The sequence below is a fragment of the Callithrix jacchus genome, chromosome 2 (genome assembly GCF_049354715.1).
Source record: "Callithrix jacchus isolate 240 chromosome 2, calJac240_pri, whole genome shotgun sequence".
Classification (NCBI taxonomy): domain Eukaryota; kingdom Metazoa; phylum Chordata; class Mammalia; order Primates; family Cebidae; genus Callithrix; species Callithrix jacchus.
In genome coordinates this window covers 48720612-48741666 of record NC_133503.1, presented here as the reverse complement: position 1 = coordinate 48741666, position 21055 = coordinate 48720612, and the positions used below count along the sequence as shown (strand labels likewise).

At 40.8% G+C, this 21055-nt stretch overlaps 1 protein-coding gene and 2 pseudogenes across 2 annotated transcripts in view; 2 read left to right on the top strand and 1 right to left on the bottom strand.

The window, feature by feature from the left end:
- The window catches only part of HMGXB3 (HMG-box containing 3), a 56925-nt gene that overhangs the window by 22260 nt on the left and 13610 nt on the right, over window positions 1–21055 (bottom strand). For both annotated transcript variants that reach the window (XM_035288390.3, XM_078362818.1), the window contains exons 6-11: window positions 14201–14332; window positions 8306–8724; window positions 6426–6601; window positions 6190–6287; window positions 2589–2687; window positions 570–719 (exon numbers count right to left, since the gene is read on the bottom strand). In XM_035288390.3, coding sequence (XP_035144281.3) covers window positions 570–719; window positions 2589–2687; window positions 6190–6287; window positions 6426–6601; window positions 8306–8724; window positions 14201–14332 — 1074 coding nt within the window. The remainder of the gene's footprint in view (window positions 1–569; window positions 720–2588; window positions 2688–6189; window positions 6288–6425; window positions 6602–8305; window positions 8725–14200; window positions 14333–21055) is intronic.
- Window positions 3965–4061, top strand: LOC118151993 (small nucleolar RNA U13; annotated as a pseudogene).
- Window positions 19030–20043, top strand: LOC118150477 (transmembrane protein 185B-like; annotated as a pseudogene).

The window sequence follows — 21055 nt, the reverse complement described above, 5'->3', positions numbered from 1 at the left end:
ATTGAGGATCTCTTAAAATGTCCATTTTTCCTGGTTATAATAGTAATAAAACCCCTAAGGAGCCAAGTGGACTGTATTTTACATCCAAGTAGCTTGGCCAAATTTCAGAGAGGAGGGTTGCATAGACTGCTAGAAATAAAGCTTTGATTAGCTAAAAGCTTTGCAAGGAACTTGAGAAAGCAGCAGTGGTCTAATCTACAAAGTCTTGGGGTTGGCATTCTCTATTTACCAAAACAGTAAATTAACTTACAGGTCTTGCATCAGGCCTCAGAGGTAAGAGGACACAGCCTTTCGTCCCTCTCCTTTGACTCCTACTTAAGGCCCATGCTATCATTCTCTGCGGTGAATGAACTCTTGGTTCTCAGAGATCAAGATACCTAGTCAACCCCTTCACCCTGGCAATGGAGACAAGGAGGCCCAGAAAAAAGAAGGCACTTGCTCAGGTTCAGAATCCACAACCTGGTTCCAATTTGGATGCTCTAACTACTACCATGTACTTTAAAAATCCTCCTATTTCTACTAAGACAGGTTCACTAACAGACCAGGGTGTGTTTGGGGAAGGAACTCACGATAGCCTTGGTGGTTTTCTCAGTCCGGTCTTTGGCAAGGTTAAAACCACAGCTGGGACAAATCCGAGGTTTGTGCCTGTTGGTGTAGACATAGCTACAAGATGGATTCTTGCACTTTCCCCGGCCTCTTGATGTAGCCAGGCCCAAATCCTAAAAAAGTAAGACCAATGTTCAGTTCTGCAAAAATTAAGTTAAACCTGGGCAGAGCCCAGACCAAAATGAGCAGCTGCCAGTACATGAGAGAAGAGAGTGGCAACTGCAAACCAGATTTAGCCTAACTTCAAGAGCCTTAACCTTTTCTGCAGTTACCCTTTTACTTTTAATACAGCCTGTAAAATTTTGGCAAATTCAGTCCTTCCCTATCTGTGAAACAAGAGAGTTGACTCTTAATGGTCAGAAATTCAAACGTCTTTAGGGTCCAGGCAGTTGGTGGAGTGAAACAGGTCTGTTTAAAGAACGAGTGCTAGAGACTGGTGAACTAAAGAGTTCAAGCCCTGCCTAAAGACAAACCGTGACTTATGGACTCAAAGCTCAAAGCTCTAGCATCTAAGTTCCTATGACAAGTTACTATCTAATCAGCAGAAAAGAGGGTCTACTCAGGGATAGTTCTTCCTAGATGGTAAATATAGTTGCCTCCTAAGGGAGTAGAAAGTAAAGGCATGGAGAAGGTATGATTACATTTAGGTCACAGGAAAAAGAAACCTGAGCAGATCTCCAGGATAAAAGACACATTCTCCTTAGAGATCAGGCCAGGCCAGAGGTTAACCCATCATACCGTGCTGTTTTGTTTGCTACTGAATCCCCAGCACAGAGCCTGGCACAAAATATGTGCTCAATAAATATTTTTTGAATGAATGGATCAATGAATGACCCTATCTGAACCTGTCTGCCATTATGAGGCAAGAGTTTTAAAAAATCTAGCTGTTCTCTCAAAATCTGTTCATCTTAATCAAATCAGCTAGAGAAACTGCCAAAAGATATTGGCTGGTTGATACTTTAAGCATCAAGAGAATTAGAGAATGTTGAGAGTGACAGATGCCCCAAAGATATCTAAGCCAATGCAGCATTTTACACAGTAAAACTGAGGACCATAGCAGGAAAGAATCTTGCCCAGGGACATATGGCATGTTAGCAGCAGAGCCAGAACTCCTTTAGGATCAGGTCTTTCAACCGTCTAGTATTTATTTTCCTGCTCTATGTTGCCTGCCCTTCAAAAGGGTGATCCCAATGTCACACATTTTTCCATTGGGATGTTATATGTGTTATGTTAAAAATAAAGGAAAAACCCCTGTGGGAAACACTAAGCTAAACAAAATAAGTTGCTTTACTAAAGTATTTCTCAATCTTACATTAAGATACTACTGATGGCTGGGTGCAGTAGTTCATGCCTGTAATCTCAACACTTTGGGAGGCCAAAGTGGGTGGATCACGAGGTCAGGAGTTTGAGACCAGCGTGAAAGCTGTCTCTACTAAAAATACAAAAATTAGCTGGGTGTGGTGGGGGGTGTCTATAATCTCAGCTACTCGGGAGGCTGGGGAAGAAGAATAGTTTGAACCCAGGAGGTGGAGGTTGCAGTAGGCCGAGATCTAGCCTGGGCAATAGAGCAAGACTCCATCTCAAAAAAAAAAAAACAAACAAAGATACGAGTGTTGAATCTGACTTTGTTTTACGGAGGAAAAGCCAATATCACCTAAACGTAACTGTGGAACACCCTTTCTAGGCTGGAAGGTTCCAAGACTGCTAAAATGTTAAATCTGGACTGGATTCTCATCTCCTGCAACTCTCAATAAAAATATACTAATTTCAGTTGTCCTATACTTTATAAATTTCACCTGGAAAGGAACCAAAACAACACAGCAGATTTATCCAGTAGCTATCATTTACATCAGGGCTAAGATTAACAATCTATATCCCTCCCCGAGCTACCACCACCCTCTCTCCCAGCCTCCTACTGACCTTCGGCCACAAAATCAAGACAACCTCCATGTCACCCTGCCACCACCTGGCTGCACACTTACCAATGTGACAGTGCAGCTGTACTTATATGGAGGAAACATATCAGGCTTGACCTCCACAACTTTCACCTGAGAAGTCCTATTGGATGGGCCACTTGGTAGCTGTGGATCAGAATAAACTGTTTAGTGTTTTTGAACCTCAACCAAACTCCTGAAGTTCTATGTCCTGAAACGATTTGAGGAAATGTTTTCCTGGGGAATTTATAGAGCTGTTCTCCAAATGAGCCCTCTGGACTGCCAGCTGGCAGTTAGCAGCCCACCAAAGGCTGAGTGTCATGTTCAAGTCCAGGGGTTGCCACATGCTTCTGTGCAGCTTATAACACCATGTATTAGAAACAACATGAATCAGATTTACAACTACTACTGAGTTATAAAAGCACATAATAGCTTTTATACACACAAATACATGGTTGAATAATTTTGCATAGAAAGATGTCTGAAAGACTTTTCACTAAAATGTCCTGGGGTAAGAGGACGATCATGGTTGTTTCTCCCTTTTTACCACTATCTATAATATTTTCTATTTTTTTTTTTTTGTTTTTGGTAGAGATGTGGGTCTCACTATGTTGCCAGGCTGGTCTTGAACTGCTGGACTCAAGCAATCCTCCCACATTGGCCTCCCAAAGTGCTGGGATTACAGCCATGAGCCACCATGCCCAGCCTCAAATGTTTTATAAGGAATGTGCATTTTAATCATACAACTAAAAAAAGAAAAAGCATACAAAATTAAAATTATTCTATAATAATGCATTTAACTTGATTTTCAGAATATTTCATGTAACTGTTTACTGGTTTAAAACTAGCAAAGAGCTTGTGGCTTTTAACAAATACCCAATGTCACCAATCAAAAGGAAACTATTTACAGAGAAGACTGGGGTTTACCCAAGTAACAGAGTGTACATAAAGGGAATCTAGGGGCTGGAAATCTACAAAACTACTGATGCTAACCAGATACCTTCCTTCTACACCGCAAGATCACACAAACACCCAGAGCTGCCACCACATCTGTGTGGAAAACAAAACAGTTCTCAAAGTAAAAGCCAGCTGATATTCCTGTCAGGGCAAATGTAAAACTGTTAAAGGAAGTTAACTGACAAAGAACACCATGACAAGGGAGATGGCAGACCCATTTTCCTATTCCATCTTGGTCCAGGACACAGTTTTCAAACTATAGGCCACAATCCAATGAGGGGTCATAACTTCAATTTAACGAGTTGAAACCAGCATTTTGCAAATAGGAATGAGAAATAACAAAGTGACTGCATATAGTAAGGGCACACCTTCTTTAAACCTTTAGTATAAATGTCTACTGGGCAGTAATGTAAAAATATGCCTGTTATCAAAAGCTTGAAAAACACTGACTTAGGAAATTTTGACAGATCCTTTCACAAGCGTGACGATCTGGTATCCGTGCACATGGGTGAGAAGTGCCTCCCTTAAACCTCATTACAATGTCAGCACATTACCCATCTGACATGAAAAAAAAACTTGATAACTATTCTAGCTACATATGGCCAAAAAAGAACAAAGAAAACCCACTAATCCATGGAATTTGGAGACCCAGAAAAATTTTAATATCTGTATCATTAAATGAAGTGAAAGATATAAGCCACAAACTAGTATATGGCATAAGAGCCAAGTTTTTGACTTTTAAAAAACTGTATTAAAAAATAAACACAAACACAAAAATTCAGGAAAAGACCTGAAAGCACATCAGATGGTCATTCTGGGTGGCAGGATCATGAGAGACTTTTCTTTCTCCTTTACCTGAATTTTCTGTATTTTCTACAACCATGCATTCACTTTTAAAAGAATGCTAAAGAGACAGGACAACTAAATGTTACTATCTGATCCTAGACCATATCTTAGACTGGAGAAAAATATGCTATATAACGGAACTGTCCTAGAATAGTAGGGGCTTTTAAAAAAATAATAAAATAAAAAGATGCTGGGTGAAGTGGCTAATGTCTGTAATCCCAGTACTTTGGGAGGCCGAGGAGGGAGGATCGCTTAAGGCCAGGAGTTTGAGATCAGCCTGGGCAAACATAGCAAGAGACCCTGTCTCTACAAAAAAAACTTAAAAATTAGCTTGGTATGGTGGTGCCTGCCTGTGTACGCAGCTACTCAGGAGGCTGAGTTGGGAGGATTCCTTGAGCCCAGGAGTTCGAGGCTTCTGTGAGCTGTGATTGCACCACTGCACTACAGCCTGGGCAACAAAGCAAGACCTTGTTTCTGGGGGAAAAAAAAAAAAATATATATATATATATATATATATATATATATATATATATATATATATATATAATTGGATCTGTGAAAAGAAATCTTGGGACCCCCAAATCACTAAGCTAAAGGGAAAAGTCAAGTTGGGAATTGCTTAGGGCCCACCTGCCCTCCCATTCTATTCAAAGTCACCCCTCTGCTCACTGAGATAAATGCATATCTGACTGCGTCCTTTGGAATCAGAAACTCAGAAGGATGCAACGATTTGTCTCTTAACTACCTATGACCTGGAAGCCCTCTCCCTGCTTTGAGTCTTCTGCTTTTGCTTTGGGTTATCCCACCTTTCCAGACTGAATCAATGTCCATCTTGTGTATATTGACTGATGTCTCCCTAGAATATATACAAGCAAACTCTGCTCTGACCACCTTGGGCACATGTCGTCAGGAACTCCTGAGGCTGTGTCCCGGGTGCATGTCCTCAATTTTGGCAAAATAAACTTTCTCAATTAACTGAGACCATCTCAGATTTTCAGGGTTCACAGGTCAAACTGACACAATTTTGAATACAAATGGGAGAGTAAAGATATGCATCCATGTTTCAGTAAAAGAATATCCCTATTCTAGGCCAGTTGTGATGGCTCACACCTGTAATCCCAGCACTTTCGGAGGCTGAAATGGGTAGATCACTTGAGGTCAGGAGTTCAAGGCCAGCCTGGTCAACATGGTGAAACCCCATCTCCCAACAATACAAAAGTTTGCTGGGCGTGGTGGTGCAGTCCTATAATCCCAGCTACTCAGGAGAGGCTGAGGCAGGAGAATCACTTGAACCCAGGAGGTGGAGGCTGCAGTGAGCCAAGATTGTGCCACTGCACTCCAGCCTGGGTGACAGAGTGAGAAACTGCCACCACAAAAAAAAAAAAAAACAAAAAAAAAAACCACAACGACAAAAAACCCAGAATATCCCTATTCTTATGAAATACACACACAAGCATGAAGGCATAACTTACCCTACAATGTGTATTTTACACACATGCACGTGTATATACCCACATATGGTGGGGGGAACAAGCATGAACAAAACAGATAAAGCAAAATGGGCTATTAACAATAGATCACTATGGGTAAGAAGTATATGGGTATTCTCTGTACTATTTTTATTTTTGTGACTTTTCTAAGTTACGACTTATTTCTAAGTAAAAGATTTAAAAACACGTATTCACTTTATAAAATAAATTTTTTAAAAAATAGATAAATCATTCAATCTCCTCCCAGAGGTCTACCAACGTGTAAGAATTAGGATCTGCCTTTACCTATAGCTTTGATGCATTAAATGGAAGCAGCCAGGCCCCAAACAGCTCCCCCTCTGGAAAATGGGTCTTACCTTCACTTCACCAGGGCCAGATGACTGTTGAATGGGCTGGCCCAGCTGCTTCAGTGTGCTTGGCTTCAGACCACAAGTCCTCACAGAGGGAGTCTTATCTGAGAGAACCAGGAGCCAAACTGGTGACTTAAGTGCATTCAGAGTCTCCCCAAGTCTCTCATGTCCGTTTTTAACCCCCACTCCTGTACCTTTCCCATCAGACAGACCCTCCATCCCAGGTATGTCCCAGCCCTTACCACTCAGGGAAAAGGCATGCCTAGCCCTGGGCAGTCCCATGCCGCTGCCTCGCCCCACACTGACTGGGGCTGGCAGAATTGCTCTCATTGGTCTTGCTGCAGCCAGTAATGAGGGCTTGCCCCGTGCTCTGCCTTTAAGCTCTGGAGCTCTGGGCCCAGAGGTAAGCAGGTCAACTCTGAAAAGAAGAAGAAGAGAAATCTGGAAATTCTGGACCACAGGGAAGAAAACCAAAGTGCGATCTCTACATAGTGCTTTATTAGAGGATAGTATTGGGGGTTAAACTATCAAGCTTTACACAGATTGAGTTCAAATTCACCACTAAATAGCTGTGTGGCCCTGGGCAAATAATTTATTCTTCTATTAACTTCCAGTTCCTAATATGTAAAATGGGACAGTAATTACCTATATGTTGTGGGTCACTGGGAAGATACAGACGTGTAAAATGTCTACAGCGTGTAATACCAATCTCTGTTATAGCTGTAACATGTAATCTACCTCTAGTTAGAGCAGAAACTGACGACAGCAGCTTGGAGACCCTAGAAAACAGTCCCCATTGCAGCATCAATGTTGAGCACAGGGCTACACCACAGAAGGCCTCAACAAACATTTGCTAAAGTGATTTACGTGTTTCAAACAAAAGGTCTAAAGTGCACAACAGCTTCATCCTTTAAATATACAAAACCATCACCAAAGTATATTGCTACCTAACTTTTTTTAAAAAAGCAAGATGTATTTGGGAGGCTGAGGCAGACGAATCACCTAAGTCCAGGAGTTGAAGACCAGTCTGAGCAACATGAATCCTGTTTCTATGAAAAAATACAAAAATTAGAGAGGTATGGTACCGCGTGCCTGTAGTCCCAGCTATTGGATGGCTTTAGCCAGGGAAGTCAAGGCTTTAGTGAGCTGTGTTTGTACCACTGCACTCCAGCCTGAATAACAAAGTGAGACCCTGTCTCAAAAAGATAAAAATAAACATAAACATAAATAAAAAGTGAGATGTAGAAGTATATATGTTATACTATGATGTGTTAAAAAAAAGTAGGAAATACACACACACACACACACACACACACATTGTATACCAAGGTATAGAGGTATTAAGCATACAAGGTATTTTTATTTTTCCAGGAAAAGACAGCCAAAGTTAAAAGTGGAATTGGCTTCAGGTGTCCTACTGCAGGCAAAATTGTTACCAGTTGAGAACCACTGATACAAATAAGGGTCTTCAGTTACTAGAACACAACTTCCTCAGGGAAGGGGTATACATAGAATCCAACTAAGCATTTAAGGAGTAAAGGGGGAGAAAAAGATAGTGACTTCCTTCGACTTGCAAGGTACTAGGTTGCGTGTTTTATAAACAATCTTCAGTTTGTACAGTCAGCCTGTGAAGATTTTCCAATATCCAATTCAAGATTTTTCAGAGGAAAGAACTGAAGTCAAGAGACATGAAGTGACAATGCTCAAGGTCAAACAGAAGCCAGAAACAGAACCAGTACTGAGTCATCAGGCCAGAACTCTTTCTACAGGATATTTTAATAAAGCTTCTCTTTCCAAATCCAGTATCCAGAGCTGGTTAACTCATAGTTTCAATACTACCCAGGGCCTGTATCAGCAAGACTGTAATAACTGCTTTAGGGAGACTAACAAGAAGAGATGTGTAAGTAATCTGACAGCAGTACATGGATAGCAGAGTCCACGGGGAAGAAACAATCTTTACATATCTCTAGGCCTTGGTTTCTGCATCTATAAAACAGGAACCATTGTCTGGGCTCTGTTGCCTCTTGCAGGCATGCTATACAAACACTGGATAAAACAAACATGGGGCATTTCCAAGGCTATTTTAAATACAACTCTATAATATACAAACACATTGACTTACCCTGTAGGTTTTTTAGGAGCAGGGAGTGGACTGGAGGCACTTGTCCCCTCGGATGGTGTTGGTGCATCGGCTCCAGGACTGTCATTGTCAGCTGTCCCCAGAGTGACCTCAGGCTGCACACCACTTTTGATGACTGGTGTCTTAGTGACTGCTGCACCACAATTCCCAGGAGCTTCCTTAACCAAAACATGGGCATCGGAGATGATCACTTCTTCCCACTCACTCTCCTCACCTACTTCTCTGGGAGGAGCTACGTTCAGGAGCTGGCTTACAGCTTCCGAATTCTCCAGAGTCAGTTTGGAGGCATTTTCCTTAGAGGAATTTTGCTCAGTCGTGACAGGCTGCTGATTTCTTTTCACCACAGAGCCTTTGGAAGAGACACCAGAAGCCAATTCCACTTTTACTTTGGCTGGCTTTTCCTAGAAAAATAAGAATACTTTGTATACATAAGGCAGTTTACAGTTGACGACATTCACAAACATTCTCTCATTTGATCACTTTAATAACACATGAGCAACAGATAGGAAACCAAGGTCCATGAAAGGAAGAAGTTAACCTAAGTTCTCAAGTGTAAAACTAGGCTGAATCTAAGTCTTCTGACTACAAGTTCCTTTCACTATGGTATTCAATGCTTTCCTTTGAATAAAGCTTTTCATGTTCTAATTAATTCTTACTGAAAAGCCTCTCCAGGTTTCATCAACGGAATGTTGGCATTTTTTAGTTTCACACTTAGTTTGACATTATTCAAAGCCTACTTCTCTGTGTCTAGAAAGAGGGTGACATATTGTTGCATAGGGCCTAAAGTCCTAAGTTGTTCACCCTGGTGGTCCTTTTATGAGATTCAGTTAATTCCAATGTGGCCACAACCTCATGTGGACAGATTCAAAGTTTCCCATCTCCTTTGAAAAAAATTCTATATTTTGTCCCAGATTCTTTACGGTGAGTCTTAAGAATGACTTACACATACGTCACATACTTTGCACTGGATCAAATTAACTCATGCATTATTATGTTCTACAAATATTCAAACTCACTAAAAATAGCAGCTGCTATTTTAGCTAGACCTGGTTTAAAAAAGTCCTTGCTGTCTTAGCTTTTATCCAATTAGCGCTGCAGTGGAAATAACATATACACTTCTTAAAAATGTTTTTAAATAGTGGTTGTCTCTGGAATAGGTTTCAGAAAGGTTTTTTGCCTATGATGTGTATCATGAAGGGCACTGTAAATTAGTAAACATAAAGGCAGGGTTCTGCCTAGTTTAGCTCCACTCCTAATTAGTTATGTGGTCTAAGGCAAGCTCCAACTGAATCCTCATTTCCCCTTATGAAATAGCAGAGGGTTGGGCTCTCAGTATTTGTCAACAGGAGCCAGACAGCATTTTGGGTGACCTAATTCTTTACCTCCCTGCACATTACAGGAAGTTTAGTGTCTGCCAACGTCATTAAACTTCAATATGATTTATCTTCCTGTTGCTGACTACCCAAAAACCCCTCACATTTACAAAGCCACCTGCACATTGCACTTCCCCTAGTTCAGAACCAGTAACAGCCAGGGATCGATCATAGCTCAGGCCTGTGGTCCCAAGACTTTGGGAAACTGAGGCAAAAGGATCACCTGAGCCCAGGAGTTCAAGACCAGTTTAGGAAACATGGTAAGACCACAGTTCTACCAAAAACAAACAAACAAATTAGCCAGGCATGGTGGCATGCAGCCTGTGTTCCTACGTTCCCATTTACTCGAGAAGCTGAGGTAGTAGGATTACTTGAGCCCAGGAAGCTGAGGCTGCAGCGAGCTACATTCATGCCTTGGTGACAGAGCAAGACCCTGTCCTGTCTGAAGATTTAAAAAAAAAAAGAACAAGTAACAGAGGAGAGGAAAACTTTAGTAGAAAAACAGGAGACTAAACTCATCTCTTGAGATAAAATCTTTGAGCAAACACTGCCTACTAAGTAGGCTATTTTAAACAAAAAAATCACTGCAGAAAGATTGGGTAATTTAAGCAATCTGAGCAAAACAACTCTACCTGGTGATTTCACATTTCACTAACTCAGCCTACTCATTTTAGATGTTACTTTCAAAATTTAAGGTAAACACAACAGGCTGAGGGCTGAGAGAGACCTTAGTCACTGCCATCGGACAGTCTTAAAAATGAAGCCTTGAGCTAAACAGTCTTATATACCATCTTTTGTTTTATCCAACTATGCCATGTATTTCTTGGGCTAATTTTAGCCAGTATGAACTCTAGAACAATACAACAAAAGGTGAGTCATTTCCTGACTGGCACAAACACACTTGGAGCTTTTAGAAACAAATTACACTTGCTGACTCAAAAATCAGAATTCAAGCAATCTTATTAATAGACCAGGGGTGTCCAATTTTGGCTTCCCTGGGCCACATTGGCAGAACTGCTTTGAGTCACACATAAAATACACTAACAATAGCTGATGAGCTTAAAAAAATAAAAATAATCACACCAAAAAAATCTCATGTTTTGGTCTTTGAGGAACACATGGTTGTAGGTGGTACAGAGCCGCGGTCCGCCCGCTCCTGCTCTTGACCCTGACTCACCGCAGTTAGCTCTTGCTGAGGAACAAGTTCGTCAGGAAGCCTGCTGCAGCCAAGGCTTTTAAAGAACACTGGAAAAACACCCATGGAGCTGGAGGTGGCAATTCACCAAATTCAAATTGCTCTAATGAGCTGCAACATAAAATCCCTGGAGAAGATGTGTGCTGACTTGATCAGAGGAGTAAAGGAAAAGAATCTCAGTGAAAGGACCAGTTTGAATGCCTACCAAGACTTTGAGAATCACTACAAGAAAAACTCCTTGTGGCGAAGCTTCCTAAGACATGGGAATTTCCACATGAGAATCCACAAGCAACTGACTTGCATAGTCCTTCTGAGATTGTTAAACAGTTACTTCCATCAGTATTGAGCCAGGAGTTGAAATTGAAGTCACCATTGCAGATGCTTAAGTCAACTATTTCAATACACTGATTACCAGTTGTTCTAAAACAAAAAATTTCAATGTTTTAAGATAGTTTATGAATTTGTGTTGGGCTACATTCAAAGCCATTCTGGGCCACGGGTTGGACAAGCTTGTCTTACATTCTGCAACTAAACAGCATACCAATGCCCGAAAAATGTGGTTTAGTGGAAAAGGCAATGGGATAATTAGCTGTGTGAATTTAGTAAGTTGCTTTTTTAAAATCCATTTTTCCTCAGCTAGAAACTCGAAAGAGCTGAAGTAGCTGATAATCAAACTCAATTTTATCTCTAAATTTTGACGGTAAAATGTTACCTATCTTCTCTCACTGTTTCTATTAGCTTTAGAAATCAGAGTATCTACTCTTTACATGGTAATTCTTGCAAAACACATTGGTATATTTTGACTTAGCAAGTCAAGAAGGGGGGAAGGCAGCTAAGAAAAAATTGTTTTCATGCCATGACCTTGCTCTTAGTAAGAGAACCATGGCTCTAAAGTTTTTCAGGCTGGGCACTGTGGTTTACACATGTAATACCAGCACTTTGGGAGGCCAAGGCAGGTGGATTACTTGAGGCCAGGAGATTGAGACCAGCCTGGCCAACATGGTGAAATCCCATTTCTACTAAAAATGCAAAAAAACCTAGCCAGGTGTGGTGGCACATCCCTGTAATCCCAGCTACTCAAGAGGCTGAGCATGAGAATCACTTGAACCTGGGAGATGGAGGTTGCAGTGAGCTGAGATCGTGCCACTATACTCCAGCCTGGGCAATAAAAGCAAGACTGTCTTTAAAAAATAAAGGTTATTTCAGTTAAAGCCAGGTTATAGTACTAGCTACTTGGGAAGCTGAGGCAAGAGGATCACTTGAGATCAAGAGTTCGAAATGGGCCTACGCAACACAGCAAAAGACTGTCTCAAAAAAAAAAAAAGTTATTTCAATCAAAGCGGAAAAAACCACACATACAAGAAATGAAAAAGAAAGCCGCACATACAAGAAATGAAAAAGAAAGCCGCACATACAAGAAATGAAAAACAAAGCTGCACATACAAGAAATGAAAAAGCAAGCCACACATACAAGAAACGAAAAAGCCAAAGTAAAAACAGCCTGAAGGAGGGACAAACCAAAATGATCACTGAGAGCCTTCCATACACAAGCACAGGAAATACAGTCCTGTGAAAGACCTGCTCTGCATTAGTCAAGAAAGGCCAAGGAAAATTCTGCCTACTATCCACTCCATCTTCCTACTGCAGCTGTTCCCCATTTTGGGGGAATACAGTAGGAATACACTGACGGCTTCACAGAGACACATCAAAGAAGATGGCACAAGAGCCTTGACAAAATCTCCTGTGAAACATTAGCACTAAGTCCTTCCTGACCCTAGAAGTGATAACATAAAGAGCAATAGTAGGGTTAATAATTACATTAATATCTATCATGATGACAGCAGGACATTCACTGAGGATTAAATATGTACCAGAAACTGTGCCATTCAATCTATATGGATAATCTTACTTAACCCTGCTAACATCCCTAATGAAGTAGGTACTAACTTCAATTTACAGATGAGACAACACTTAAATCCAGGAACAGATACAGAATGCCTTATCCAAGACAACATAGTTAAAAACCTTGGGAAGCAGGGGTCTGAACTGAGTAGCTAACTCCAGAATTGTGTTCTGAATTAATATACTGTTCTGTCTCCTGGAATTGGTGCTAGCCTGAACTTGGTCAGAAGCCAAAACACTTATCCAGAGGACAAAAGTCACCACCCCAGTATTTCTCAAAGAGATGTGAAAATTGCCCCCGATTTAAGGTATGCTGCTATCCAAGGTTTTTCTACACTTAAGTTTGGACCACGCTGAGTTAAACATATGATAATTACAAACCTGACCTAAGCAGTTTTCACTAAAGTAAGGCCTTTCCTTTTCTACCTACCCAAATTCTATTAATTCTTCAAGACTCTCTCTCTTCTATAAAACCTTTCATCTGTCCCAGTCCTTATAAATGTCTCGCCTCTCTGAATTAGGTGAGAATTTACTGCCTATTCCATCCATTTTAGCCCTTAAAATGTACAGTTTCATATAAAATATGTGGCAAGGATGTATGTTTTGTCTAGTTTGCACCAAGCACACACACAGGTGACAACATGTTAAATAGAACTTCAGAAAGGCACAGCTGTGATGCTCATTTATTTATTGAGCATCTTCTACAGGCAAACACTGTGGAGGATACCAAGGTCATTAAGGAACTCACAATGTGACATAAAACAGAAACACTGTTAACTGTTGATGAGTGTCAAATAAAAGTGTTGAAGACATATAGATATAGACATCTAGATACAGATGGGGGGATGACAGAAATAAGTAAATAAACATGGTGTAATAGTTCATGGAAATTATTAAACACGTAATATTTTTGAAGAATATTTAAAGGCATGATACATTAAATTTAAAAAACAAAGTATTATAGTATTAGAAGTATCCACGAAAAAAATAAAGAAAAAACAAGAAAACAGTGGCTCACAGTGCTGTAATCCCAGCACTTTGGGAGGCCGATACAGGAGATTTTTTTGAGGTCAGAGCAACAGAGCAAGACCCCATCTCTACCTGAAAAAAAAAAGGGAGAGGGGGAATGGAGAAAAAAACAGATACAGAACTTATTCACAGAAAATAAGACTGGAAAGAAATGCATCGAAATGCTAATAATGGCTTTTCTTTGGATGGTATATGAGCTTGGATAACATTTGATTCTATTTTTCTTTTGTATTTTTTGAACAAACTATATACAATGTAAATGATTTACTTGTATAGTCAGAAAGTAAAAACAAATGTTAACTTTTAAAAAATCACCTCTTCCTAACAGAAAGCCTACTCTGTGAGGCTTCCAAAGCAGCAACAGCCAATGGACCTTACCTTTGGGATCCACTTCCCTCCTAGGAAGTTACCACAGGTAGGGCACTTAGGTGGCTTGTGCCTGGTGACATATGTAAAGGAGCAGCCTGGGCTGGTGCATGTCCCATGGCCCCGGCGGGTGTATGTAGTGGTCTGTAAATAAAGAGTATATCAGAATCAATAGAACAATCCAATCTCTCTCAGATGTTTATAACCACTATAACCACAGCAACACCAGGAGGTCACGAGCTTGTGAAAGGATAACCAATTGATAATTAAACCATAAAAGGTCAGTGTTGGAAAGCTCCTACAATACAACAAATTCACTTTTTAGAAATGGAGAAACCAAGTTCAAATAGGGCAAGACAACTGCCCAACGTTACAGTTAGGTCCAGAAGAATGAAGAAAGTGATAGCTGCTATGCATTGAGCGAGGCACCACACAGTGCTGAACACTTTATCAATATTTCATTTAGTACTTGCAGCAACTGTATTAAGTGTGTATTATTACTACTGAGGTTCAGAGTGGTTAAATGCTTTGCCTCAAATCATCAATCAAGAGCAGAGCTAGACCTAGAACCCAGATTTTTCGATTCTTGGCCCAACATTCCTTCTATGCATCCAACTATACCCTCTGGCTCTAAATACTTCAAAGAATTTGCTTCATCTTCCTTCTTCAGAGAACCAAGGACCTGGGATTCAGAATAAAAATAGATCCATGGTCACTGAAAAAATCAGGGAAAATCAGGAGTATAAGCCAGGCCCTATCCTTTGATCCTCAACAGAATGTAGTTATTTTCATATAAATATATACAGCCACTGGCTCTTACCATCTTCACTGATCTCCCTTTGAGCAAAATGTATTACAATGGTTTATTACATTTCAGCTACAAATAGAAACTACTCATTCATTAGTCATGCTCCACTTCTAGACTAAGGCTGGGGGAAAAAAAATTCTCTGTCAGATTTGTTCAGTCACTTAAGAATGTTTACTTAGCTATTAATCCCAGCTTCCCTAGCCCAGCCTAAAAACAAAAAGCTCCCTTGGGGAAACAACAAACTACCACTAGCTACCTCTGCAAGGAAGTCTAAAGAGAAGGCAATTATGATAACAGCCCTAAGTCAAGGATGAGTGTGAAGTGGTGTGGCACCAAAGAGAGAAAGACCAGGCTTTGGATTGCAATTTGGCCACTAACACACTGAATGAACTGGTAGTAAGGCACCTTAATTCTTGGGCCCTGAGTTTCTTCCTCTGTAAAATCACCTGTTCTTCCTATTTTATAGGGGTGTCTTGCTGAGAAAGTGAGGTAATGAATGAGGAAATATTCACTTAGATTCTATAGGCTTGTGAGAGACTATTAATACTGCAATATAAAATAGCTCTGATCCTTTCTCAGGTTGTGGCCACTGTATAATTCTCATTCTGAACACCTCCAGAAAGCAGAGTAAAAATTTAAGATAGGTTAGTTTTATAAGTAAATTACCATGAACTTGGACATACGGCTAGAGAAATGATTTTAGGAAAAAGCTGCTAATGTTCAAGGATGATGTTTCAGTTCTAAGTATTAATCACAAAACACTTTTTTAGAAGTGCTTGGCTGACATTTATTAGAGCATGAAAGAACAGTCATTTCCATGAGAATAAAAACTCAGGAGAAATAAGCAGTTTCTCCATGAGTCAAAGCTGCAGGACGTTCCTATTTTAAAATATTGCAGCTTTCTTATCTACAACATATCATTTATCTGCAGCAGAGATTTTTGAAGATAAAATAAACTGATAAGTTAAAAATATGTACTTTAGCCCTAAAGAAACTATTAACATAACCAAAACAAAGTCAATAGCTAATAATCCAATAAAAGAAAGTAAATAGATCCATAAAAAATAATTACATAAGGCAGAACAAAATAGATGGGAAAATTGTAAGACAGATCTAAACATAACCATATCAATAATCATATTAAATATAAATGGCTTAAACAACCTCTTTTAAAGACAGACTGTCAGAGGGTCTTGCTTGTATATCCAAATTATATGGTATCTACACAAAGCAGAACAAAACAAAGAGACTTTAAATACAAAGACATAAATTAGTTAAAAGTAAAAGGATACAAAGATATATTTCTAGACATAACAACTTTTAAAAGCTGGACATTAGACAAAGTGATTTCAGATCAAAGATTACTAGAGATAAGGGTCATTTCATAATAACAAAAGAGTGAATTTATCAAGAGGGCACAATTCTATATTTTTACATACTTCTTAGAAGTCAAAATACGTGACAAAAAATTAAGAGAACTGTAAGAAATAGACAAATCTACAATGATAGTTAGATGTCGCCTCTTTTCAGGGAAGGGGGTTAGAGTCTCACTCTGTTGCCCAGGCTAGAGTATAGTGACACAATCATAGGTCACTGTATCCTCCAACTTCTGGGCCCAAGTAATCCTCCCTCCTCAGCCCCATGTAGCTGGGACTACAGGGGTGTACCACTACATCTGGCATTTTTTTTTTTTTTTGTAGTGACGGGGTCTCCCTGCATTGTCCAGGCTGGTCTTGAACTCCTGGGTTTAAGCAATCCTTCTGCATCAGTTTCTCAAAGTGCTGGGATTACAGGCACACACCACCATTCCCAGCAAGATGCCTTCTTTTATAATTGATAGAACAAGTAGACAAAATCAGTAAGGATATAAAGGGTTGAACATTATCAATCAACTTGACCTAATTAGATATACACAGAATATTCCACCCAGTAGCAAACTACACATTCTCTTCAAGCGTACATAACATTTATCAAGACAGACCACATTCTGGGCCATAAGACAAGCCTCAATAAATTTAAAGGGATTCAGATTATATAAATCAGAAAGGTCAGGCCACAGTGGAATTAAATTATAAATCAATAAAAGAGAGGTATCTGGAAAATCCCCAAATATTTGCAAAGTAAATAATACACTTCTGGCCAGGCACAGTGGCTCACGCCTGTAATCCCAGCACTTCAGGAGACCAAGGTGGGCAGACCACCTGAGGTCGGAGTTCGAGACTAGCCTGACCAACATGGAGAAACCCCGTGTCTACTAAAAATACAAAATTAGCGGGGGTGGTGGTGCATGCCTGTAATCCCAGCTACTAAGAAGGCGAAGGCACGAGAATAGCTTGAACCCAGGAGGCGGTGGTTGCATTGAGCTGAGATCGCACCATTGCACTCCAGCCTGGGCAACAAGAGTGAAACTCTGTCTCAAAAATAATCATACACTTCTAAATATCTCATAGGTCAAAGAAGTAAATTAGAAAGTATTTGAATTGAACAATAATGAAAACACACCATATCAGAATTTGTGGAATGACACTAAAGCAGTGCTTAGAGGGAAAATTATAGCAGTAAGCACCTACATTAGAAAAGAAAGGGCTGGACATAGTGGCTCATGCCTGTAATTAAAATACTTTCGGAGGCCAAGGCAGGAGGATTGCTTGAGCTCAGGAGTCCAAGACCAGCCTGGGCAACACAGGGAGACCCCTGTCACTACAAATAATTTAAAACAACTAGTTTAAAACAAACAGTAGTGTCCACCTGTGGTCCTAGCTACCTGGGAGGCTGAGGCAGGTGGGTCGAGCCTGGGAGGTCAAGGATGCAGTGAGCCATGATCGTGCCACTGCACTCCAGCGTGGGCAATGGAGTGAGACCTTATCTACCAAAAAAAAAAAAGTAGAAAAATAACAAGAAAAAGGTGTTGAATCAATGACATCAGCTTCTACCTTAAGAAATGAGAAAAACAACAAGTGAGAACTATCAGGGCAGAAATCAGTGAAATAAAAAAATGGAGAAAAATCAGTAAGAAAAGAAAAACTCAAATTATCCATATCAGGAACAAGAGAAGTGAAATCACTACAGACTCTATGGATATTAGAAGGGTAAAAGTTCCTCAAAAATTTAAACAGAAATTACCATGAGATCCAACAATTTTACTCCCAAAAGTAGGATTCAAACTAATACTTGTACACCAAAATCTATAGCAGCATTATTCATGACAGCCAAAAGCTGGAAACACCTCAACGTCCATCAGTAGATGAAGGGATAAAAGAAAGGTGGTATACACACAATGAAATAGTATTCAGCCACAAAAGTACAATTCTGATACACGCTACAAGATGAATGAATCTTGCAAACAGTATGTTAAGTGAAAAAGACACACAAAAGGTTATTTGTATGATTCCATTTAAATGAGGTACACAGAATATACAAATTCAGAGTCAGAAGGTAGAACAGAGGCCACCTGGAGTGGGACGGGAGAAGACTGCAGAGTTACAAATGAGCACAAAGTTTCTGTCTGGAAAAACTGAAAAGTTCTAGAAATAGATAGTATTTGTAATGATTGCACAACACTGTGAATGTACTTAATATCACTGAACTGTACAATTGGAGAGGGCCCACCCCTGGCCAGCAAGGAGGATGTGAGCTCACTCCTGCCTCCATGATCTGGGAGTCACTTGGAAGCATCTGCCCTCCAAGGACGTGGCCTGCTCACGGCCAATGGGCCAGCTGGGAAGTCTGCAGCCTGCCAGGTCCCAGGCCTCTACAGGCACTACACACTGTAGGTGCCTCCCTACTGGGCATAGAATGAAGGCAGGCAGCTGCTTGTAGCCACCATGCTGCCCAGGCCCACACAAGTTGTGCTGCAGAGCAGTAGTGACCAGGCCATGTGAGTGGGCGCATGTCTTCCAGCCTCTCCACTGTGCTGCTCCTGGCATCCTGACATTCGGCCAGGAGGTGGCGGCGGGGGAGCAGCAGAGACTGGGCAATGAGCATCACAGGGGAGCAGCCAGCAGGCGGCAGCCATGGTTCATGGGGTTCCGCCATGAACCCCAAGGGCCTGTTCCAGGACTTCAATCCCAGTAAGTTCCTCATCTACCCCAGCATCATCGAGTGGAGCTACTGGGCTGTCTTTGCCCACATATGGCCGTGGAAGCTCCTGGTAATCATAGGCTCCTCGCTGGGCACAGGTGTTTGAACTCACAATCCTTACTACTGCCCCAGGGGAAGGCCTGAGTGAAGTTAAAAGCCATGCTTTTAACTGTGGGTATCCACCTGCTGCTGCTCATGTTTGAAGTCCTTGTCTACAATAGAGTGAAGACGGGTACCCACTCCTGGCTACTGGTCTTCACGCTTCTCTTCATGCTTGGCCTTCATGCCCCCATGTCCATGGCCACTTGAGTCTGGGGCTTCTGACACAATAGGTCACTGTAGCTGGAGATCCTGTGCTCAGTCAACATGGTGGAGTTCATCTTCATCACCCTAAGGCTGCACAGGATTATTCACTGGCCGTGGCTGGTGGTGTTCGTTCCCCTGTGGATCCTCACGTCATTCCTTTGCCTGGTTGTCCTCTATTACATTGTCTGGTCCCTCCTGTTCCTGCAGTCCCTGGATGTGGTTGCCCAGCAGTGAAGAACACATGTGACCACGGCTATCAGCTGGATAACGACTGTCATGCCCCTGCTCACTTTTGAGGACCTGCTGGTTCACTAATTGGATGACCACAATACATTCTCCTACATCTCCATGTTTGTCCCCCTTTGGCTTTTGTTACTAACTTTAATGGCCACAACATTTAGGGAAAAGGGGCATATCATTGATGGTTTAATATTCACAGAGACTTCTGTCAGTTTCTGCTTGAAATTTTCCCACTTTTAAGAGAATATGGGAACATTCCATATCTCCATCAGGAAGACAGTGAAGGTGCTGACGAAACATCGGTTCCAGAAGCACTGAAAATTGTTCCAGTGTTTGGGAAGAAGGCCAGGTAGTTATAACCCAGAACCCTGGGAAATACCTTCCCCCAGTTCCCAAGTTAAATATTGATATGCCAGATTAAATACCTAGAGAGAGCCCATACACAGACTCCACCTTGCCTTTGCTTCTCATTCATTCATCCCAAACTTGGAAATGGAAACAGATTCCAAACACTGTCATTTCATGCCCTGTTTGAGACTGATACTTCATCAGTATGCATCATAAATAGAGGCTGTTTGAGTATGTGGGTGTGTGTGCTGTACATTACAGCCAACTAAACTCTAAGTGTGTACCCGGGTAAGAGAACTTGCTTTCCAGGTTTGTGCTTTAGATGTAGCTGGGAGCAATAAGTTGCATTGTTTTAGTAGGTCCTCAAAAGAAATAACTATATACTGGTTTTCTTTAAAGTGCTACTGTACCTATCAAAAGTATTGTTTAAAAAGTATTTTTATACACTGCTAGCACAAAACTGTATTTTAGATTGTGCCTGTTATGACATAATAGCAAATGTAAAGAATTCTCTTTGTTTATAAACTTCATAATTTCTAAACAAATTGCATAGTGTCTATTGCAGATATCTTTAAAGATTGTATAAAACAGTATGTGCCTGGTGTGGGTCTCACCAAAGTGACAGGCATGAATATAGGGACTACAAATCCAGTGGGTGTTAATACTTAGGTGTTAGTAACTGAGGTCTGTGCTGTATGAAGGTCTCCCGTAGTACCTGTTAGTAGAGGGAGGAGCCACCGCCCTTGGGAACTTGTGACATGCTCAGTGTAGTACCAGGCCATAAAGTGACACTGTTGTTTAGCACCCTGAATTTTTCCACACAGGTAGTAACTGTCCAGAAAAAAAAACAAAATAAGCAACAAGTGGTTTGTCCATTTCTAAGAATCTTAGAATATTAGTTGGATGTAATGTAAAGTAATACTTGTCATTGGAAAGCTGGAGATGGTGGCCTTAACCAGAAGTGGCCAACAGAATCAAGTAGTATTTTAAGTTCTAAACTTTTTCTTTTTTCTTTTTTTTTTTTTTTGAGACAGAGTTTCGCTGTTGTTACCCAGACTGGAGTGCAATGCCACGATCTCGGCTCA